General features: G+C 37.0%; 1 protein-coding gene across 4 annotated transcripts in view; it reads left to right on the forward strand.

Annotated features, from left to right (window-relative positions):
• The window catches only part of Gpatch8 (G-patch domain containing 8), a 78468-nt gene that overhangs the window by 14407 nt on the left and 48485 nt on the right, over window positions 1-15576 (forward strand). For 2 of the 4 annotated variants that reach the window (XM_038325141.1, XM_038325140.1), the window contains exons 3-4: window positions 6486-6503; window positions 9986-10058. Coding sequence is in view for 1 of the 4 variants with exons in the window: in XM_038325139.1 (XP_038181067.1) it covers window positions 9986-10058 (73 nt within the window). In the remaining 3 variants the exon portion in view is untranslated. Of the gene's footprint in view, window positions 1-884; window positions 920-6485; window positions 6504-9985; window positions 10059-15576 lie in introns of all 4 variants that reach the window. The other 2 variants (XM_038325142.1, XM_038325139.1) reach the window with 2 other exon arrangements.

Below are 15576 nucleotides of genomic sequence, written 5' to 3' on the forward strand. Positions count from 1 at the left end.
ATAGTGCAGATGAGAGCCATTTTCTTGCATGCTCTGCAGTAATCAGGTGGAGTTTTGGATGTGGTTTAATAATGTTGGGAAATCAGTGTAAAACAGAAAAAAGTTAGGATTTAATGGAAAAATATCATTTTGGCCCATATTAAGCTTTGCTGAAGATAGAAAGTTGGGTGTAGTGTTTTTGTAAATGAATAAAGGAGTAAAATGTATTTTGATCCTTTAATCCTTTCTGGGCAGAATAATCGTGTGTGAAATGCTCCAGTGGAGGCAGTTAAGACGTAGCCAACTGTTAGACCCTGTGAGACGTGGTGGGCTTGGTCTCTGTCACTTAAGAAATAGCTGCTGGTTTTGTTTTGTTTTTTCAGGTCAAGCTAGTTAATTTTGTCTTCTTATACCTCTTAGTCTATGATGTTAATAATACCAAGTCATAGAACACAGAGATTTATTTTCTCTGTCTCTTAATTAAAAAAAGTTTTAAGTTTTGAGCATTTAAAAAACACATTTTTAAATAGCTGTCTATTGTTAAAATATCTAAACTTGTTATTATCAGCATTTAAAACTCATGCTTACATTTACATACTTAAAAGGATTTCATTGAAGCATTGGTAAAGTTTAAATGGATAAAAGATCAAAAAGGGAGTCCTAATTTATATCCGTCAAGATAGAGTCCCCTCCCTGTGAGAAACACTAACTTTCTTTCCTTCTATGAGATAAAGCAGTTAAGAAAGTATAGACAATTTAGCTTTTGTTTTCAAAACTATTACATAGTAAAGGATCAACATATATTTATGTTCCTAATTAGGTTGGTGTTGTGTGTGTTTGTGTGTGTGTTTAGATGTTTACAGAAATTTACACAACTTGGGGTGTTCGACATTTTTCTTCCACAGCAGTTGGCCCATATTAGCTAAGCAGCCATGATCTGGTTTGTATTGCACGGTCTGCCTTTTTTTAATTTCTTCTCTAGGGTTTCTTTCTCCCCCACCTCCCCTTCTTATTTCTGTCTTTCTGGTCCAGTGAACACTGCATATAGTACTTTCTGTCTTAATGTGCTGGCATGATGCTAGACTAGGCATGGCAGTAATTGATGGCGCATGTGATAATGCTGCAGAGGGAGAGTTCATATCTGATAATGTGCTGAAAGTCCAGTTTGATATTTTAACATAAGATTAAAATGCCACGCCCATTTTGCTAAGTTAAAACTCACCAAGGTATGTATAAGCCTTGTTCTGTATCAGAGATTATCATCAGGCAGAATTTTATGAGATCCATAGGCAAAATGCATGGTTTGTACTAAAAAATAATTTAGTTTTCCATTTTAGTTTAAAAATATTTTTTGTGTCAGAGTTTTAAGAACAAATTACTGGTAATAAATCCCCAGCATATATTCTGTGAGGCACATGGATAAACTATTTCTGTTGAGTGCATTGACTTGTCAATATTAGGAAGTCTAATTAGCCTGAGTCTGTAGCCTGGTTCACTGTACTCAGTAAATTTTTTTTTAAATCATTGACCTTTAGTATTTTTATATCCTGTGTAGGTCCACATTGTAAATTTTTAAATCTGTTTTTGTGACATGAAACTAATGATACTGTTTCCTCACAGTGCCCAGGCTTTTTTTCTTGGACATGTCGTATTTATAAGCAAAGCACTGTGACAAGACAGTCTGCTTGTGTAATCTCTGCCCAGTAATCTCAGTGAGTAAGAGTAGAACCGGCTTGTTTATTAGATAATGTTAATCTTCTCCATTTAAAGTAACAAATGATAGTGTGCTCAGACTGCGTCTTTACTTTTAAAAATAAATGTGTGGTCAGAGACATATATATTATATTAAGTTATAGTTCTAATGATAAAAGATTTTTCCATAAATATGCACATTAATTGTGAATTGATAGTTTAATAGTAGGAAGACCTTTGTAGGATGCATTGTGTTAAATAGAAGTAGGACTCAAAAAAAGAAAAGAAAAGAAAAGTGGGACCCAGAAAACAAAGGGCTTTATTTCTGCTACCTAATCATTTGGAAATAAAATTTGAAGTTTTAAAAGAACTTCTACATGATTGATATCAAAGTAGGTAGTGCTCCTTGTCATCCAAAGGCAAAAGTTCCCTATCATCTGAAAGCCCACCAGATAATAAGATGTTTACTTACAGGGCTGGCTGGCTATCTCAAGCTATTTTGTTCTGAGGGGGAATGTTGCTTCTAACACAGAAAGAGCCTCTGCTGAATTAAAATCTTTCTCTGCAGCAATATCTTGAGAGGTGCTGACTGTTTTGCTACAGCATGCAACTCGAAAGTGGCTGGGAATACACAGCTTTGGGAGTCTACAGATCATTGCAGGAGCTAACGTTGTAGTAAAAACGGTAATCTGCAGCAGCGGATAACTGTGGAGGTCTGCCCTGGTTTGTGTCAGGAATATGCCTGTATGAAGGGCTATTATGAGTATGGAATTAAGGCTATTTGTTTAATAATAGAGCATATTTGATACAAACCAGCAAAACGTGAAATGAGACTCAAAGAGATGCTAATAAATTATACGTTAAGCAATCTTCTGAAGTCTGGATCTGTTAGTGAGATGATACAGGTTTTCCGTTTTAGTAGGCCAGTGTTAAAATGAAAATCTAAGATTCATAAATTATTTGATAGATTTACTATCTAGTTTTATTTTCATTTATTTCAACCAATAATAAATCCTTTTCAAGAGTAAAACATTTTCTAAGAAAATTAGAATTTGTAGGTAATTTGGTTATCTGAATTATGGTGAGAATAAAATAAAACCTTTTCTCTTTACTGAAAACAACCTTTTTAGTCTGAACTTTAAAAGTTGTTAGTTTATAAGATTTTTAAGTTCAGGCCATGATTATGATTTTAATCAATTAAAATATTTGGAAAGCTAAATGTAATCTAAAGCTATAGTCCAATCTTAGGTTCTATTATAAGAATTGATTGGTACAGTTTAGGATATATGGTTTTTTATGACCTTTATCTTAGTTTGAAGGTGATAAATAACATGGGATAATATAAGTTGGACAAAAGACAAAATGCCTACATCATATGTTTGAAAAGATGCTGTCATTAATACAGTTGTACCTATGTACCAAGTACAACTGTTCCTTAGCCATTAGTTGCTTTTTCGTTCTACCTGACTAAAATCTTGACTTTAGGAATTGTCAGGTTGAGTGGGTTTTAAAAATTAGTGTTAAGTTTTCAAACTCTGATTGCCAATGTTTAGTTTACTTATCTAAGGATTTAGTGGTACAGGTATAGCTGGAGTTTTGTTCTATTGCATATCTGTTTAGATCTGTGGACTCCATTAGTTCCAAAATGTAACTGTGAGACTGCTAATTTGACTCTTAGCAGTGACTTTATGTGGACTGCACAATAAACAATATGCTTCTTGGAGCTGAATGGTGTAGCATTACTATATGGCTTTTCTCTCTAGTCTTCATTTGTCATCTGTAGTGAGCTATAGATTTTTTCATTTGGGGAATTTTTACAAATTTGTTCTTTGCATGGGTTCACCTGGTAGCATTGGTTCTTGCTTATAGAGTCTCTAATACACAATCAGCAAAGCTTACAACCCACTCAAGAGACCAATTTTGTCCTGCTGAAAATGGGCTAAATTTTAAAAATTGAATGTGGTTGTCAACTAAAAGAAAATTGAGTGTGGGGTTAATATTTATCTAGTCACTGATATATCAGAAGTGTAGCTTTCTATTGAGATATGAGATTCTATTTTCTAGTATCAAAATTTGTAGCCAGCCCCTTGCACTAAAATAATGTTTTATCTGTGTTTTGTCAGGCTCCTATCATACATGATGGTGGTGGTGCCAAATAGTCCTTGTCACTGCTATATAGTAACAAGGAGCAGAGAACAGTTACTGGGAAGGTTTTCTACTTCGTGTTTAATTAATATATAAAACATTTGAGGACCATCAAAAATAGTTAAAGAAGTTTTTGTTTGTTTGCTTTTTTAAATCAAAGTGGTGGTTACTTATAAAGCACTTCTTGCTTTTGAAGATCTTCCAATTTGAAAACTCTCTCATATAGACAGGAACATGTCGGTAGTTAATTTTTTTCTTTCTTCTTCTTCTCCTCCCCTTCCTCCTCCTCTTGTTTATATGTGGTTTTTCAAGAATGGATTTCTCTGTGTAAGAACCTTGGCTATCCTGGAACTTGCTTTGTAGGTCAGGCTAGCCTTGAACTCACAGAGATCTGCCTGCTGGAATTAAAGGCGTGTGCCACCATGCTTCGTGGTAAAACATTATTTTAGCTTATTTTTAATTTTAGAAATAGAAAACCAAAATAAGTCAATGGATATAATTTTGTTCCCCCGCCCCAAAATGGGTTTTCAGCTCAGCTGAACATTTGAACACAGTAGGACTTCATTTTCAGCTGAAAAGCATTTATAGCTGCCATTTTGAATCTCGACTCTGGAAACTGAATCAGGTAGAAAATCGTGGTTGCGTGTCCTCCTTAAGAAAAATTCATTTACCTTATTTCTTAGCTGAAAATTGAAATTTCTTGTAATTCTTTTTAAATCTATTTTTATTTATGTGCATTGGTGTTTTGCCTGCATGTGTCTGTGTGGGGGTGTCAGATCTTGGAGTTATAGACAGTTCGAGCTGCCACATGGGTGCTGGGAATTGAACCTGGTTTTTTTTTTCAAGACCAGCCAGTGCTCTTAACTGCTGAACCAACTCTCCAGCCCTCCTTGTAATTCTTACATGTACATTTAAGTTGTAAACAGCCTAGTCTGTTACCACCACACATTTTTGTAATTGAAAATTGCATTATTTGAAAAGACTAAAAAAATTAAATTTTGTTTTTGTAAAATAATTTAAAACAAATTATATCTACATGAAGATATTAGCCCTTTTCTTTTTCCTTTTCTTTCTCTCTCTCTCTCCTTCCCTCTTCCTATCCCCCAACATTTTCTCCCTGTTGTCCATGCCAGTATATAGCTTAAGATGGCTTTGAAGTCATGGAGATATTGCTTTAACCTCCAAATTCTAGGATTTTTGGCATGAACTACCACACGTGGCTAGTTTGATGAGATCATTTCTTGTTGACTTCAGGTTCAATAGGATGTCCTTGGATCTCTAATCTTCTCTCTGAGTGGGATTATAGGCACATGATATTATACCTTTTTTTTTTCTTTTTGAGACAGATCTTGCTATTATGTAGCTCTGACTGTCTGTACTCACTGTGTGTAGATCAGACTGGCCTTGAACTCAGAGATCCATCTGTCTGTCTCCCAAGTTCTGGAATTTAAGGGGTAAGCCACCATGCCTGGCTTTCTCTTACTTTTGGGGGGTGGAGGGGTTCAAGACAGGATTTCCCTGTGTTGCCTTGACTATCCTTGAACTAGTTCTCTTATTTTTTTTTTTTTTTTTTTGTTTTGTTTTATTGAAACAGGGTCTCCTTAGGTAGCCTTGACTGTCTTTGGAACAGGACATGTCCTGTAGACCAGGCTGTACTTGAACTGAAGAGAGCTGGGTGCTTCTGCATCCTTAGTGCTGAGAATAAGTGTGTGCTACCACTCCTGCCCTTGTTTCTCTTCTTTCTTTCTTTCTTTTTTTTTTTTTAATTTATTCTTTAGGCTGGAGAAATGACCCAAGTGGTTAAGAGTGAGTATTGTTCTTGCAGAGGACTCTAGTTGATTCTCGGCACCCATATCAGGGAAGCTCATAGCTGCCTGTTAACTCCAACTCCCTGGTGTCTGGCGCTCTGACCTCAGGAACCTGCAGATAAACACACACACACACACACACACACACACACACACACAATTTTAAAAAAACCTTATTCTTTGACAATTTCTTATAGGTATACATTATGTCTTGACCACAGCTACCACCGCTTGTTTATTTTTCTTTTTGGTAGTAGATCATACTGAATAATTCTGTGGAGAGCCACACAGCAGCTTTTCTTCCAAAAACAGGTAGTCTGAAGTGATAGGAGAGGCCCAGGTTCCCTTTATGACTTACTCACTCACTTGAGGCTGATGGGAGATGAGTCTACAGTTTTGTTGTCTGTTTTAGTCAGAAGACCTCAGTGGCATGTTCAGTAGTTTATAGCCCAAACATTCCGTTCTCTGCTCCTGCTCAGAAAGGTTGAGAAGTTAGAAACGTTTAACGTCAGGCTTCAGAAGAGTGACACCACTGCCATCCCTGCCAGCAGCTCTCCTCAGGGTGACAGCGGCCTCTTGAGTGGCGTTGTAAACGTGCTGATGTGTATGACCCTAAACGTTTCTTTTTCTCCCTTTAACATTTGCTTTTCCTTTCACTGTTGTCAGTCACAACACGCTGCTCTTGAATCTTTCAGCTGGTCTTGACTCGTGGTTTACTTATGCTTTCAGTCTTCTTTAATAAATACATTACTTGCAAGCAGTGAATTGAAAACAAGACAAAAAATAAAAATAAAAATAAAGCGACCATTAGTGATCGGACAGTTTCTTACTTTGTGTTACATTTAACTGTTCTTTTGACAGCCCAGTTTTTAAAGCCAGGTTCGTATGGAAATGCTTTCACTCCACTTGCACTGCTTTTGGAAATAGCATACTGCTTCATCTGTCTGTTTATTTTAGTGCGTTCATAATATAACACGTCAGCATAATGTCTCATCTCATGGGCCAAAGACTGAATTCAAAACAAAACAAAAACCACAGATCACAGCGAATGGGGGACGGACAACAATTTTTGTCAGCATTTTTAATACATAAATCTTTGTGCCAAACAAATACAGTTACAGCATTAGGATAGCAAGGGAATAAACAGTGATAAACTGAAGTGGTTTAGTTACTAGGGTTTTTGGTTTTTGGGTTTTTTTTAAGATTTATTTATTTATTATGTGTACAACATTCCTTCCCTGTATGCTTGCATGCCAGAAGAGGGCACCAGATCTCATTATTGATGGTTATGAGCCACCATGTGGTTGCTGGGAATTGAACTCAGGACCTCTGGAAGAGCAGTCAGTGCTCTTAACCTCTGAGCCATTAACCTCTGAGCTCTTAACCTCCAGGCCCCCCCCCTTTTTTTTTTGAAAAAAGTCAGTTTAGTCCTGACTGTCACTGAACTCAAGGTGATCCTCCTCTCTCAGCCTTCTTGTTGCTGGGATTATGAGGAGTGTGCCACCATGTCAAGCTCCACTACATGATCTAGGAGTCATTTTGTTATCCTTGTCATTTCTAGAGGTACTATATATATATGGTAGTAGGAAAATAAGAGTTGTTCTTGTTTTTGTTTTGTTTTGCTTTATTTTTTTTTTTGCTGTGCTTAGCTTTCATATATTTTTGTTTTAATTAAAAAAGTTTTGAGGTGGTATGGCTCAAACCTGGGCCTTACACTGCTAAGCAAATATTGTACAGCTAAACTAAATCCCTAGGCCTTTTTTATTGTAGCCCAGGTTGGTTTTAAATTTGTTAGATAGCTAAGGATGACCTTGAACTTCTGATCTACTTGTGGTCTGCCTCCACCTCCCTAGTTCTAGGATTAAAGATATGTTTCAATATGATTTGCCGTTTGCCTTTTTTTTTTCTTAAAACATAATGAAGTTATTTATAAGTAGTTGAGCATACTCAGTATTGGGCGAGATGACTCTTTTCTTAGCAATGTAGGAGAGAAGAGAAACAGAAAGTGTTCAATTAAGTTTTTGTGATATTTAATTATGTGAACATCATCACTTGGGATTGCATACAGACTTGTGTTTCCTAATTCGATTTTTAGCAAAAATAATTTCTAGTGGCCTTTTAATATACCATATTTTATATATATGTGTGTGTGTGTGTGTGTGAATATACCACATACAATAGGTTTTTTTGTTTGTTTTAAGAACAGCTTTGTATTGTTTGCCTCCACCTTTTCAAAACACCTTGAAGCCCCATAAAATTAAGTACTCCAGGCATGGTGGTGCACTTGGAAGGCTGAGGCAGGAATGTCACAAGTTCCAGGCTATCCTGGTAGGCTGAATAGTGAGGCCTATCTAGAAAAAGCAAAATCACAAAAGAAGTACCAATAATTCAGTTGGTAGAGTGTTTGCCTAGTGTGCATGAAGCTTTAGGCTCAGTCTTTCCAGCACTATATAAACCATATGGTGGTGCATACCTGTAATCTCAGCCCTGCCTAGATGCAGGAGAATCAGATGTTTAAGGGTATATAGCAAGTCTATGACCAGCCTAAGATAATGAGATCCTTCCTGAGAAATCAAAGTCTGGTTTCTCACCTCCACTGGTAAAATAGTCATCACTCAGCTCAGCTGCATGTTGTCCTAAATTTGTGGAAGGAAATTTGTAGTTATATTTCATTTGTATTTTAATAAATAAACCTTCCCTGAAGTTCAGATAACAGCCCCACTGATCAGCCTTACAGATCAAGCAGTGGTAACACACACTTTAATCCCAGTAACTATACTAGTTTCCATAGAAACAGGGTGGTAGTGGTGGCAGCTCTCAGACTCAGTCTCAGTCTCCTTCTGAGATTCTGGAGGCAGGATCACCATTTCAGACTGAGGTAGAGGTAAGAGCCAGTGGCTGGCTGTTGTACTTTTTTGACTTTCAGGTTAAACCCAAAATTGATCTCTGGGTTTCTATTAATTGTGCTACAGAAATTGTTCTTTTAAGAAAAATAAAAAGACTCCATGAGGTGGTGGCACACACCTTTAATTCCAGCACTCAGGAGGCAGAGGCAGGTGGATCTCTGAGTCTGAGTTCAGCCTGATCTACAAAGTGAGTTCCAGGACAGCCAGGACTACACAGAGAAACCCTGTCTCCAAAACTGAAAACAAAATGAAAACAAAAAAGAAAGAAAGGAAAGGAAAAAGCAAGTAGATAATTTACAAGGCTTTTAAAGTTGATTTCAGGTAAATAAAATTAATTTCAGATGATAGAATTAGATTATAAATTACATGAAATATATATTGAAGATTTTTTTGGTTTATTTTAATGTGTGTGTGGTGCTGGGGATTGTACTCCTGCTCTTCCTCTGAGCTACAGCACAGCCTTTAACTTTTTTCTGGATTAGTAGCATTTTTTCCCCCGTGGTGTTCAGTAGTTCTTTAGCTTAGCCTTGTTGCTTCCACAGCAGTTTTTAAAAGTAGAGAATTAAACAGAGGGCTCTGAAAGTTCTGATTTCTTGATTTCATGCAGTAGCTGACATTTAATTGTTGTTTCTAGTATCTTTGATATGATTATCATTGAAATACCGTTTCCAGATGAGACATTATGTATGTTGACCCCACATGCACTAATGGTTCTTTACTGTTGACTTATTGCTAGGCCTGTTTCATTCTAACATCTTAGCATTTTTGTTAGACTACACGTTGAAATGCATCACTCAGTCTGTGCTTGAGCTCATTTTATTTTTTGTTTACTCAATTTAACTTCTTGTTTTACTAACCTCAATGTTTTCAGTTTAATATTGGCTGCATGCTGGTTATATTTATATGTTATATATATTAAAGCCAATCAAGCATAGCCTGGATTTGGTGGTTGTCTCCATTTCTCGTGCTGGGGTAGCCTTACACTTACAACTTACTTTATATCATGAAAGCCTGACACATAAACAAAATAACTAAACACAATGCAGATTTTCTTTTCTTTTCTTAAAAAAATTCTTAAAGTGGTGCTGTCTAGGTGGTGGATATGATCGTATAAATACCTTGATTTTATGCTTTTTAATGTTAGTTTTAAAACTTCATAAGTGGATTCTCCCCCTTTTTCCTTCCCCCTTTGTCGTTTTAAAGTGTTACGTACAGAAGTTGCCCAGCACACTATCAGAAAGGACCCTTTCCCATATGTTCTTCCCATATAAAATACTAGCCAGCATTTCTTTTTACATTAATGTCCCTTTTACTGGGCACATTTACCCTTTTATTAGCACCTTTTTGCATGCATATATGTAGAATTATCTCGTCATCACCTATTTTAATGCCACTAGGAAGGGAAGAATATATTATTGGAATATTTTTGGTTTGTCTCTCTGTTCTGTCTGTCAGGATAATATTGGACACCGCTTACTCCAGAAACATGGGTGGAAGCTGGGCCAGGGATTGGGAAAATCTCTTCAGGGTAAGTTTTTGAATTTACCAAAATGAATGAAAATACTGTTTATGAAACAAATTTTGTTCCTAGATATATTTGTTGTTCTTTTAAGCAAGATTTTGGCTTCTCCCATCCTCTCCCCCACTAGAACAGTCTGGTTTTCCTACAGCCTTATCTTAAGTCATTGTATAGCTTCAGTATTTGCCAGTAATTGGTGAGAATGAGTTGCTGTGTCATTAAAACATGTAGGACTATACATAATATGGATGGCCCAACCTGTTTGGATTTTGTGTGTGTGGAGGCGATGATGGTGCTAGAAGGAAATGCATTATTCAGAGTGTTCTCTTTATGCCTTTCAGTGATAATTTATGTGGCTACTGTATCGTAAAGAACCCTTCAACAGCCAGGTTTAACTTTTGTCCTCCTAAGCTTTCCCGGAAGCTGGTGACTTTCCTGTGACTTTTTTGCTTTGTGATCAGAGTAGATGTAGTGGTGGAGAGGAAAATGAGCCTGCATGGAATGTAAAAGGAAAGAAGAAATTTCCTAGGACTGTCCAAGCCAAGGCTATTTCTCCAGTGCAGACAGGCTCTGGATAATGTGTGTTTAGTTTCTGTTGTAGTTTCCCTTTAAACTATGCCAGTGTTCGGTAAGCCCCAAATACTAACATGTCTGCTTCTGAGCGCGCGCTAGTTGGAAAGCAACCAGCTGCATTTACATTTTGGTTCTTTCTTGTTTGAAACTATTAATGGTTATAGATTCGATATGAATGATAATTTGAGAAATGAGGTGAAACTGCATTTGGCCATAAAGAGCTTTAGATAAAGGGAGGTTTGAAGATAATTGTGCCAATAAAAAGCTTTTGAATTTTGGAAATGACTCTTCACATGAATGCTGAAGTCTAAATCCGTGTGTTAAGATGAGCAAGAGAACAGGGAGTATTAGAGTCTTTCATTTAGTAAGACTTGCTTTGCCAGGCAACTGTGTTAATGCGTGTTTATAATTCCAAAACTTGGGAGGTAGAGGCAGAAATTTGAGGTCAGCCTGGGCTACCCAGTGAAACTCTTTCTCAGAAAATCTAAACCAAAACCCTAACAAACAACTATTGGTTTGTTTGTGTTATGGATTAAACTGGAGGCTTCATGCATGCTGGGTACACACTCTACCAATGAGCCAGCTACATTCCTAGCTCTGCTTTTAAAATTCTTATTTTTTCCTGAGTTCAATTCCCGGCAACCACATGGTGGCTCACAACCATCTATAATGAGATCTGGTGCCCTCTTCTGGCCTGCAGGCTATATCAGATAGAACACTGTGCACATAATACATTTTTTAAAAGTTCTTGTTTTTAGTCTTTTTTCTTTTTTTGACTGTCCTGGAACTTGCTTTGTAGACTAGGCTGACCTTTAGCTCAGAGATCCACCTGTCTCTGCCTCCCCAGTGTTGGGATTTAAAAAGAACTCTGTTGAATTTTAATTCTCTTTAAATTTTTACTTTCTTTAAAAAAAAAAAAAGACCTATGGGGTCTGGGTTTTGTATTTTGTTTATTTTGTTTTGTTGAGATAGATATTACTCAGGGTAGCCTCAAAATCCCATGGTTCTCCTGCCTCAGATTCCTTGGTAGTAAAAGTATAGGTGCACAATACCATGCCCATTGCTGTCTTTGTGAAAAAATGAATTAGATTTTATTGGTGTTGTATCTCCAGCTCCGTTGTAACATGCATTTAATGAACCCACAATAACTCATAAATACATAAATGGAAAGGAAATTTAGAGCTTATTTGCCATTTTTTTTCTTTTCTTTTGAGACAGGATTTCATTATATGGCTAGTCTGAAACTTGATATGTAGATTCTGTCCTTGATTTTATAGCAATCCTCTTGCCTATGTCCCTTAAATTTTGAGATTACAGCTTTTATTTGTTACTTGTTTGTTTTCTTATTGGGTTCGAGGTGAGGGTGGACCAGGGCCTCCTTTTAGCCCAGGCTGGCCCTGAACTGTGTGACCCTGCAGCCTCAGCCTATTAAATGTAGGAATTACACACTTTTGCCACCATGCCCAGCCTCTTTTCTAGTCCAGTTGTGATAAATCATATGACTAATTTTTCTATAATGTCTTTCTCCTTTTTCTGTCTTCTTTGTTTTGTGTTCTGAGTATCCATCCCAGGACTTCATATATCCTATGTCCCTGCTCTACTGTAGGGCTGCATCCCAGGCTTCCTCTGTTTTAACTTCTTGCTTTGCTGTTTTGTTTGTTCTTTTGAAACAGGGTCTATGTAATGTAGCCCTGGCCTCTGTCCTCTTGACTGCTTGGGTGGCTTCATTTGGCCGTTTTAAGGGTGTAGTTTAGTAGTGATAAGTATATTTACATTGCTGACCTTTTGAAAATAGCTAATAAAAAAACCTTTTAAATATTAAGTGTCCTCGGGGTGTCTCTGAGTTCAAGGCCAGTCAGGTTCTACAAAACACATATCAGGACAGCCAGAGCTGTTACACAGAGAAACCTTGTCTTGAAAAACAAAATAAAGATTAAGGGTTGAGTTATTTTCAGGAATAGCTTATTTCTTATTATCATATTCAAAGTCTTTGCTGTGAGTAGTAGTTGTAGAAGAAAGCCCGTTACTCTAATAAAATGGTAATGCTTCTTGGTATCATACTTTCACTTAGGAATTCTAGGCTCACATATTGTAAATTCTAGTTTCACTTGTTGTCAACTTTTATTATTTGAATTTAGGACTCTTAACATATTGAACATATAACCATTCACTAAAACTTAAACATGATCTCTTAAACTTTTGTTGTTGTTGTTGTTGTTGTTGTTCAAAAGTTGAAATGCTATTTCAGCCCATGCAAAGCTTATACAGGTGACGCCATACTCCTTGGTGCTCCAGTATAGGTAGCGGACACTGGCTAGGTTGAGGATAGGGCATGTTGATGCTAAAATAAAGTTCTCTGTGTCCAGACATAAAAATGTACTTTGTAAACTGGATTTGTTTCTGTATTCGAGTTGTATTATTATTTTATCTTTCCTTTGTGTTCATTATAAGATTTTAAATACTTTTTGAAAACCTTTATTGTATATGGAAGATAATAATTGTTACTATTAAAAATAAAGACCTGGCTTGGTCCTACCTCAATATACCATGCTTTGTTTACTCCTATGGGAGGCCTTACCCTCTCTGAGTGGAGATGGAGGAGGGGGGCTATGTAAAAGGGAGGTGGGAGAAGGAACAGGAGAGGAAGGAGGGGAAACTGGTTGGTATGTAAAATAAATTTTAAAAATTAATAAAGACTTGCAGAAAAGTTATGTTGAAAAAGTATCTGTCATCTGAAAGAGAGAGCCCAGCTTGTGAGAAACATTTTGTACCATTGTATATTGTAGGAGAAGAAGGATATAGTTTATTCAGAACAAAACAATGACTTATGGTTGTATTTTCTGATCGTTAGACTGGATGTATTTCTGAATATAATTTTATGACGTTTTTGCAGCTTTGAAATGGAATCCTTATTTTGCTGTGAGATATGCTTCCTTAGTAGGTTTAGCTCAGAAGTGGTACCCAACCCTCTTTTGTTACATTGTCTAAATTATTTGTTGGTTTGGCTGTTTCGTTTTCATTGTAAACTAAAAGTCCCAGTCTCGGGAAAGATGGAGTCTGATACTATTTCAGAACTCATTCTGTTTAGAAAAATAAACCAGTAGAGTTTTAGACAGCTAACGTATTTACTGAGCTACTAGCATATTATATTTGGCTCTGCATGGTAGGTAGCCCATGTCTATAATCTCAGAACTCAGGAATCTGAAGTTGGTGGATTACCTTGAGTTTACAGTGAGACCCTGTCTCAAAAAGACATTGTTTCTGTCTCTTAAGCTTATTTCCCAGACCGCCCCCACCCCACCCCCAAATCTTTGCTCCTATTTTAACTATTTAAGACCTTTAAAGGTTCTTTAGGCCAGGGACCAAACTGTGTCTTATATTTTTGTGACTTTTGGTTACTGTTAATTTTTTAAATATATTTTTATTTATTTTATGTGTTGGGTGTTTTGCCTACGTGCATGTCAGCGCACCACATGCTTGCAGGGTGCCCACAAAGGCAAGAAGAGGGCATTGAGTCCTCAGAGACTGGAGTTACAGATGGTTGTGAGCCACACTGTGGGGCAGGAAATTGAACTTGTGTCTTTTGGAAGAGCAGCTAGTGCTCTTAACTGCTGAGTGGTCTCTCCAGACCACAATTATTATTATTGTTGTTGTTCTTATATTTTTGGTTTTTTGAGACAGGGTTTCTCTGTAACAGCCCTGCTGTCCTGGAGCTCACTCTAAAGACCAGGATGGCCTCAAAGTGATCTGTCTACTCTTGCCTCCCTGAGTGCTGGAATTAAAGGTGTGCCACCACCGTCTGACTTTATTATTATTTTTTTAATATTTGCTTTTATTTGTGTGTATATGCACGTCTATGTGATTGGTGGTACATGTATGCCACAGTGTATGTGTGAAGGTTACAGGACAACTTTTGGGAGACAGTTCTCTTCTGTGTGGTTTTGAAAATTGAATTCAGCTCATCAGGCTTTAGTGTCCGCTGTCTTTACCCACTGAACCATGTCACTGGGCCTTTTGAAGAGTTGCAGGGGAAGGGTTTCTTTTACTAATTCACTCCAATTCTCCTGGTTCAGCCAGCCAAGTTCTTTGTTGGGATTGTCAGAGTCAGTTACCATACCTGACTTTGTGCACTTTCTTCTTGAACAAAATTAAGTATATGACTTTCCTGAATACTGCTTTGGTCTTCTTGAGAATAAGGATTTTTCAGTTACATTTGTATAGAAGTACTTCTTTTGGGTAGGGAGCAGTGTTGTGTTCTATTATACTTGGTTTTGTGATTGGATCTTGCCCTGTAGCTCCTACCTTGCCTCCTGAGTGCTGGTATTACAAGCACACATTGCTGCTCCTACCTGGGTCCATCTTTAGGTATCTTAAATGTTAAAAAAAAAGTACATTTATCTATAGTTTGTGTGTGTGGGGTACATACACCACATATGGAAATCAGAGGACAACTTGTGGGAGTTGGTTCTCTCTATAGTGTGGGTCATGAGGATCAAACTCAAGTTGTCAGGCTTGGCCTTGGTGCTTTTACCCACGGGGTCATCTTGTTAGACTTTTTTTCCCTTTAAATTTTATTTATTTATTTGCTGCGTGCCTGCATTTCTGCTTGCATGGATGTATGTTAGGGCACAGCTTACTAGAGTAGGTTCTCTCCTCCCATATGGATCCCAGAGATCATGGCAAGCACTTTCCTACAGAACCATCTCTAACTCCGTATTTAGATATTTTAACTGAATTAGAGGTAATCCATTTCAGGTCTGTTATAAATATCATATCCTGGGTTACTTTCCTCTTACCAGTTTGTTTTCCAGTATTGGACACTAGTATCTAATGTGACTTGTATATGTTAGGTTTACTAGATTCTAATGTCTATGCTTTAATCTTCTACATGTTTTAGTTTTGCTTATATCTTTTTTTAAATATTTATTTATTACATATACAGTGTTCTGCTTGC

Source organism: Arvicola amphibius, chromosome 4 (assembly GCF_903992535.2).
Source record: "Arvicola amphibius chromosome 4, mArvAmp1.2, whole genome shotgun sequence".
Taxonomy (NCBI): Eukaryota; Metazoa; Chordata; class Mammalia; order Rodentia; family Cricetidae; genus Arvicola; species Arvicola amphibius.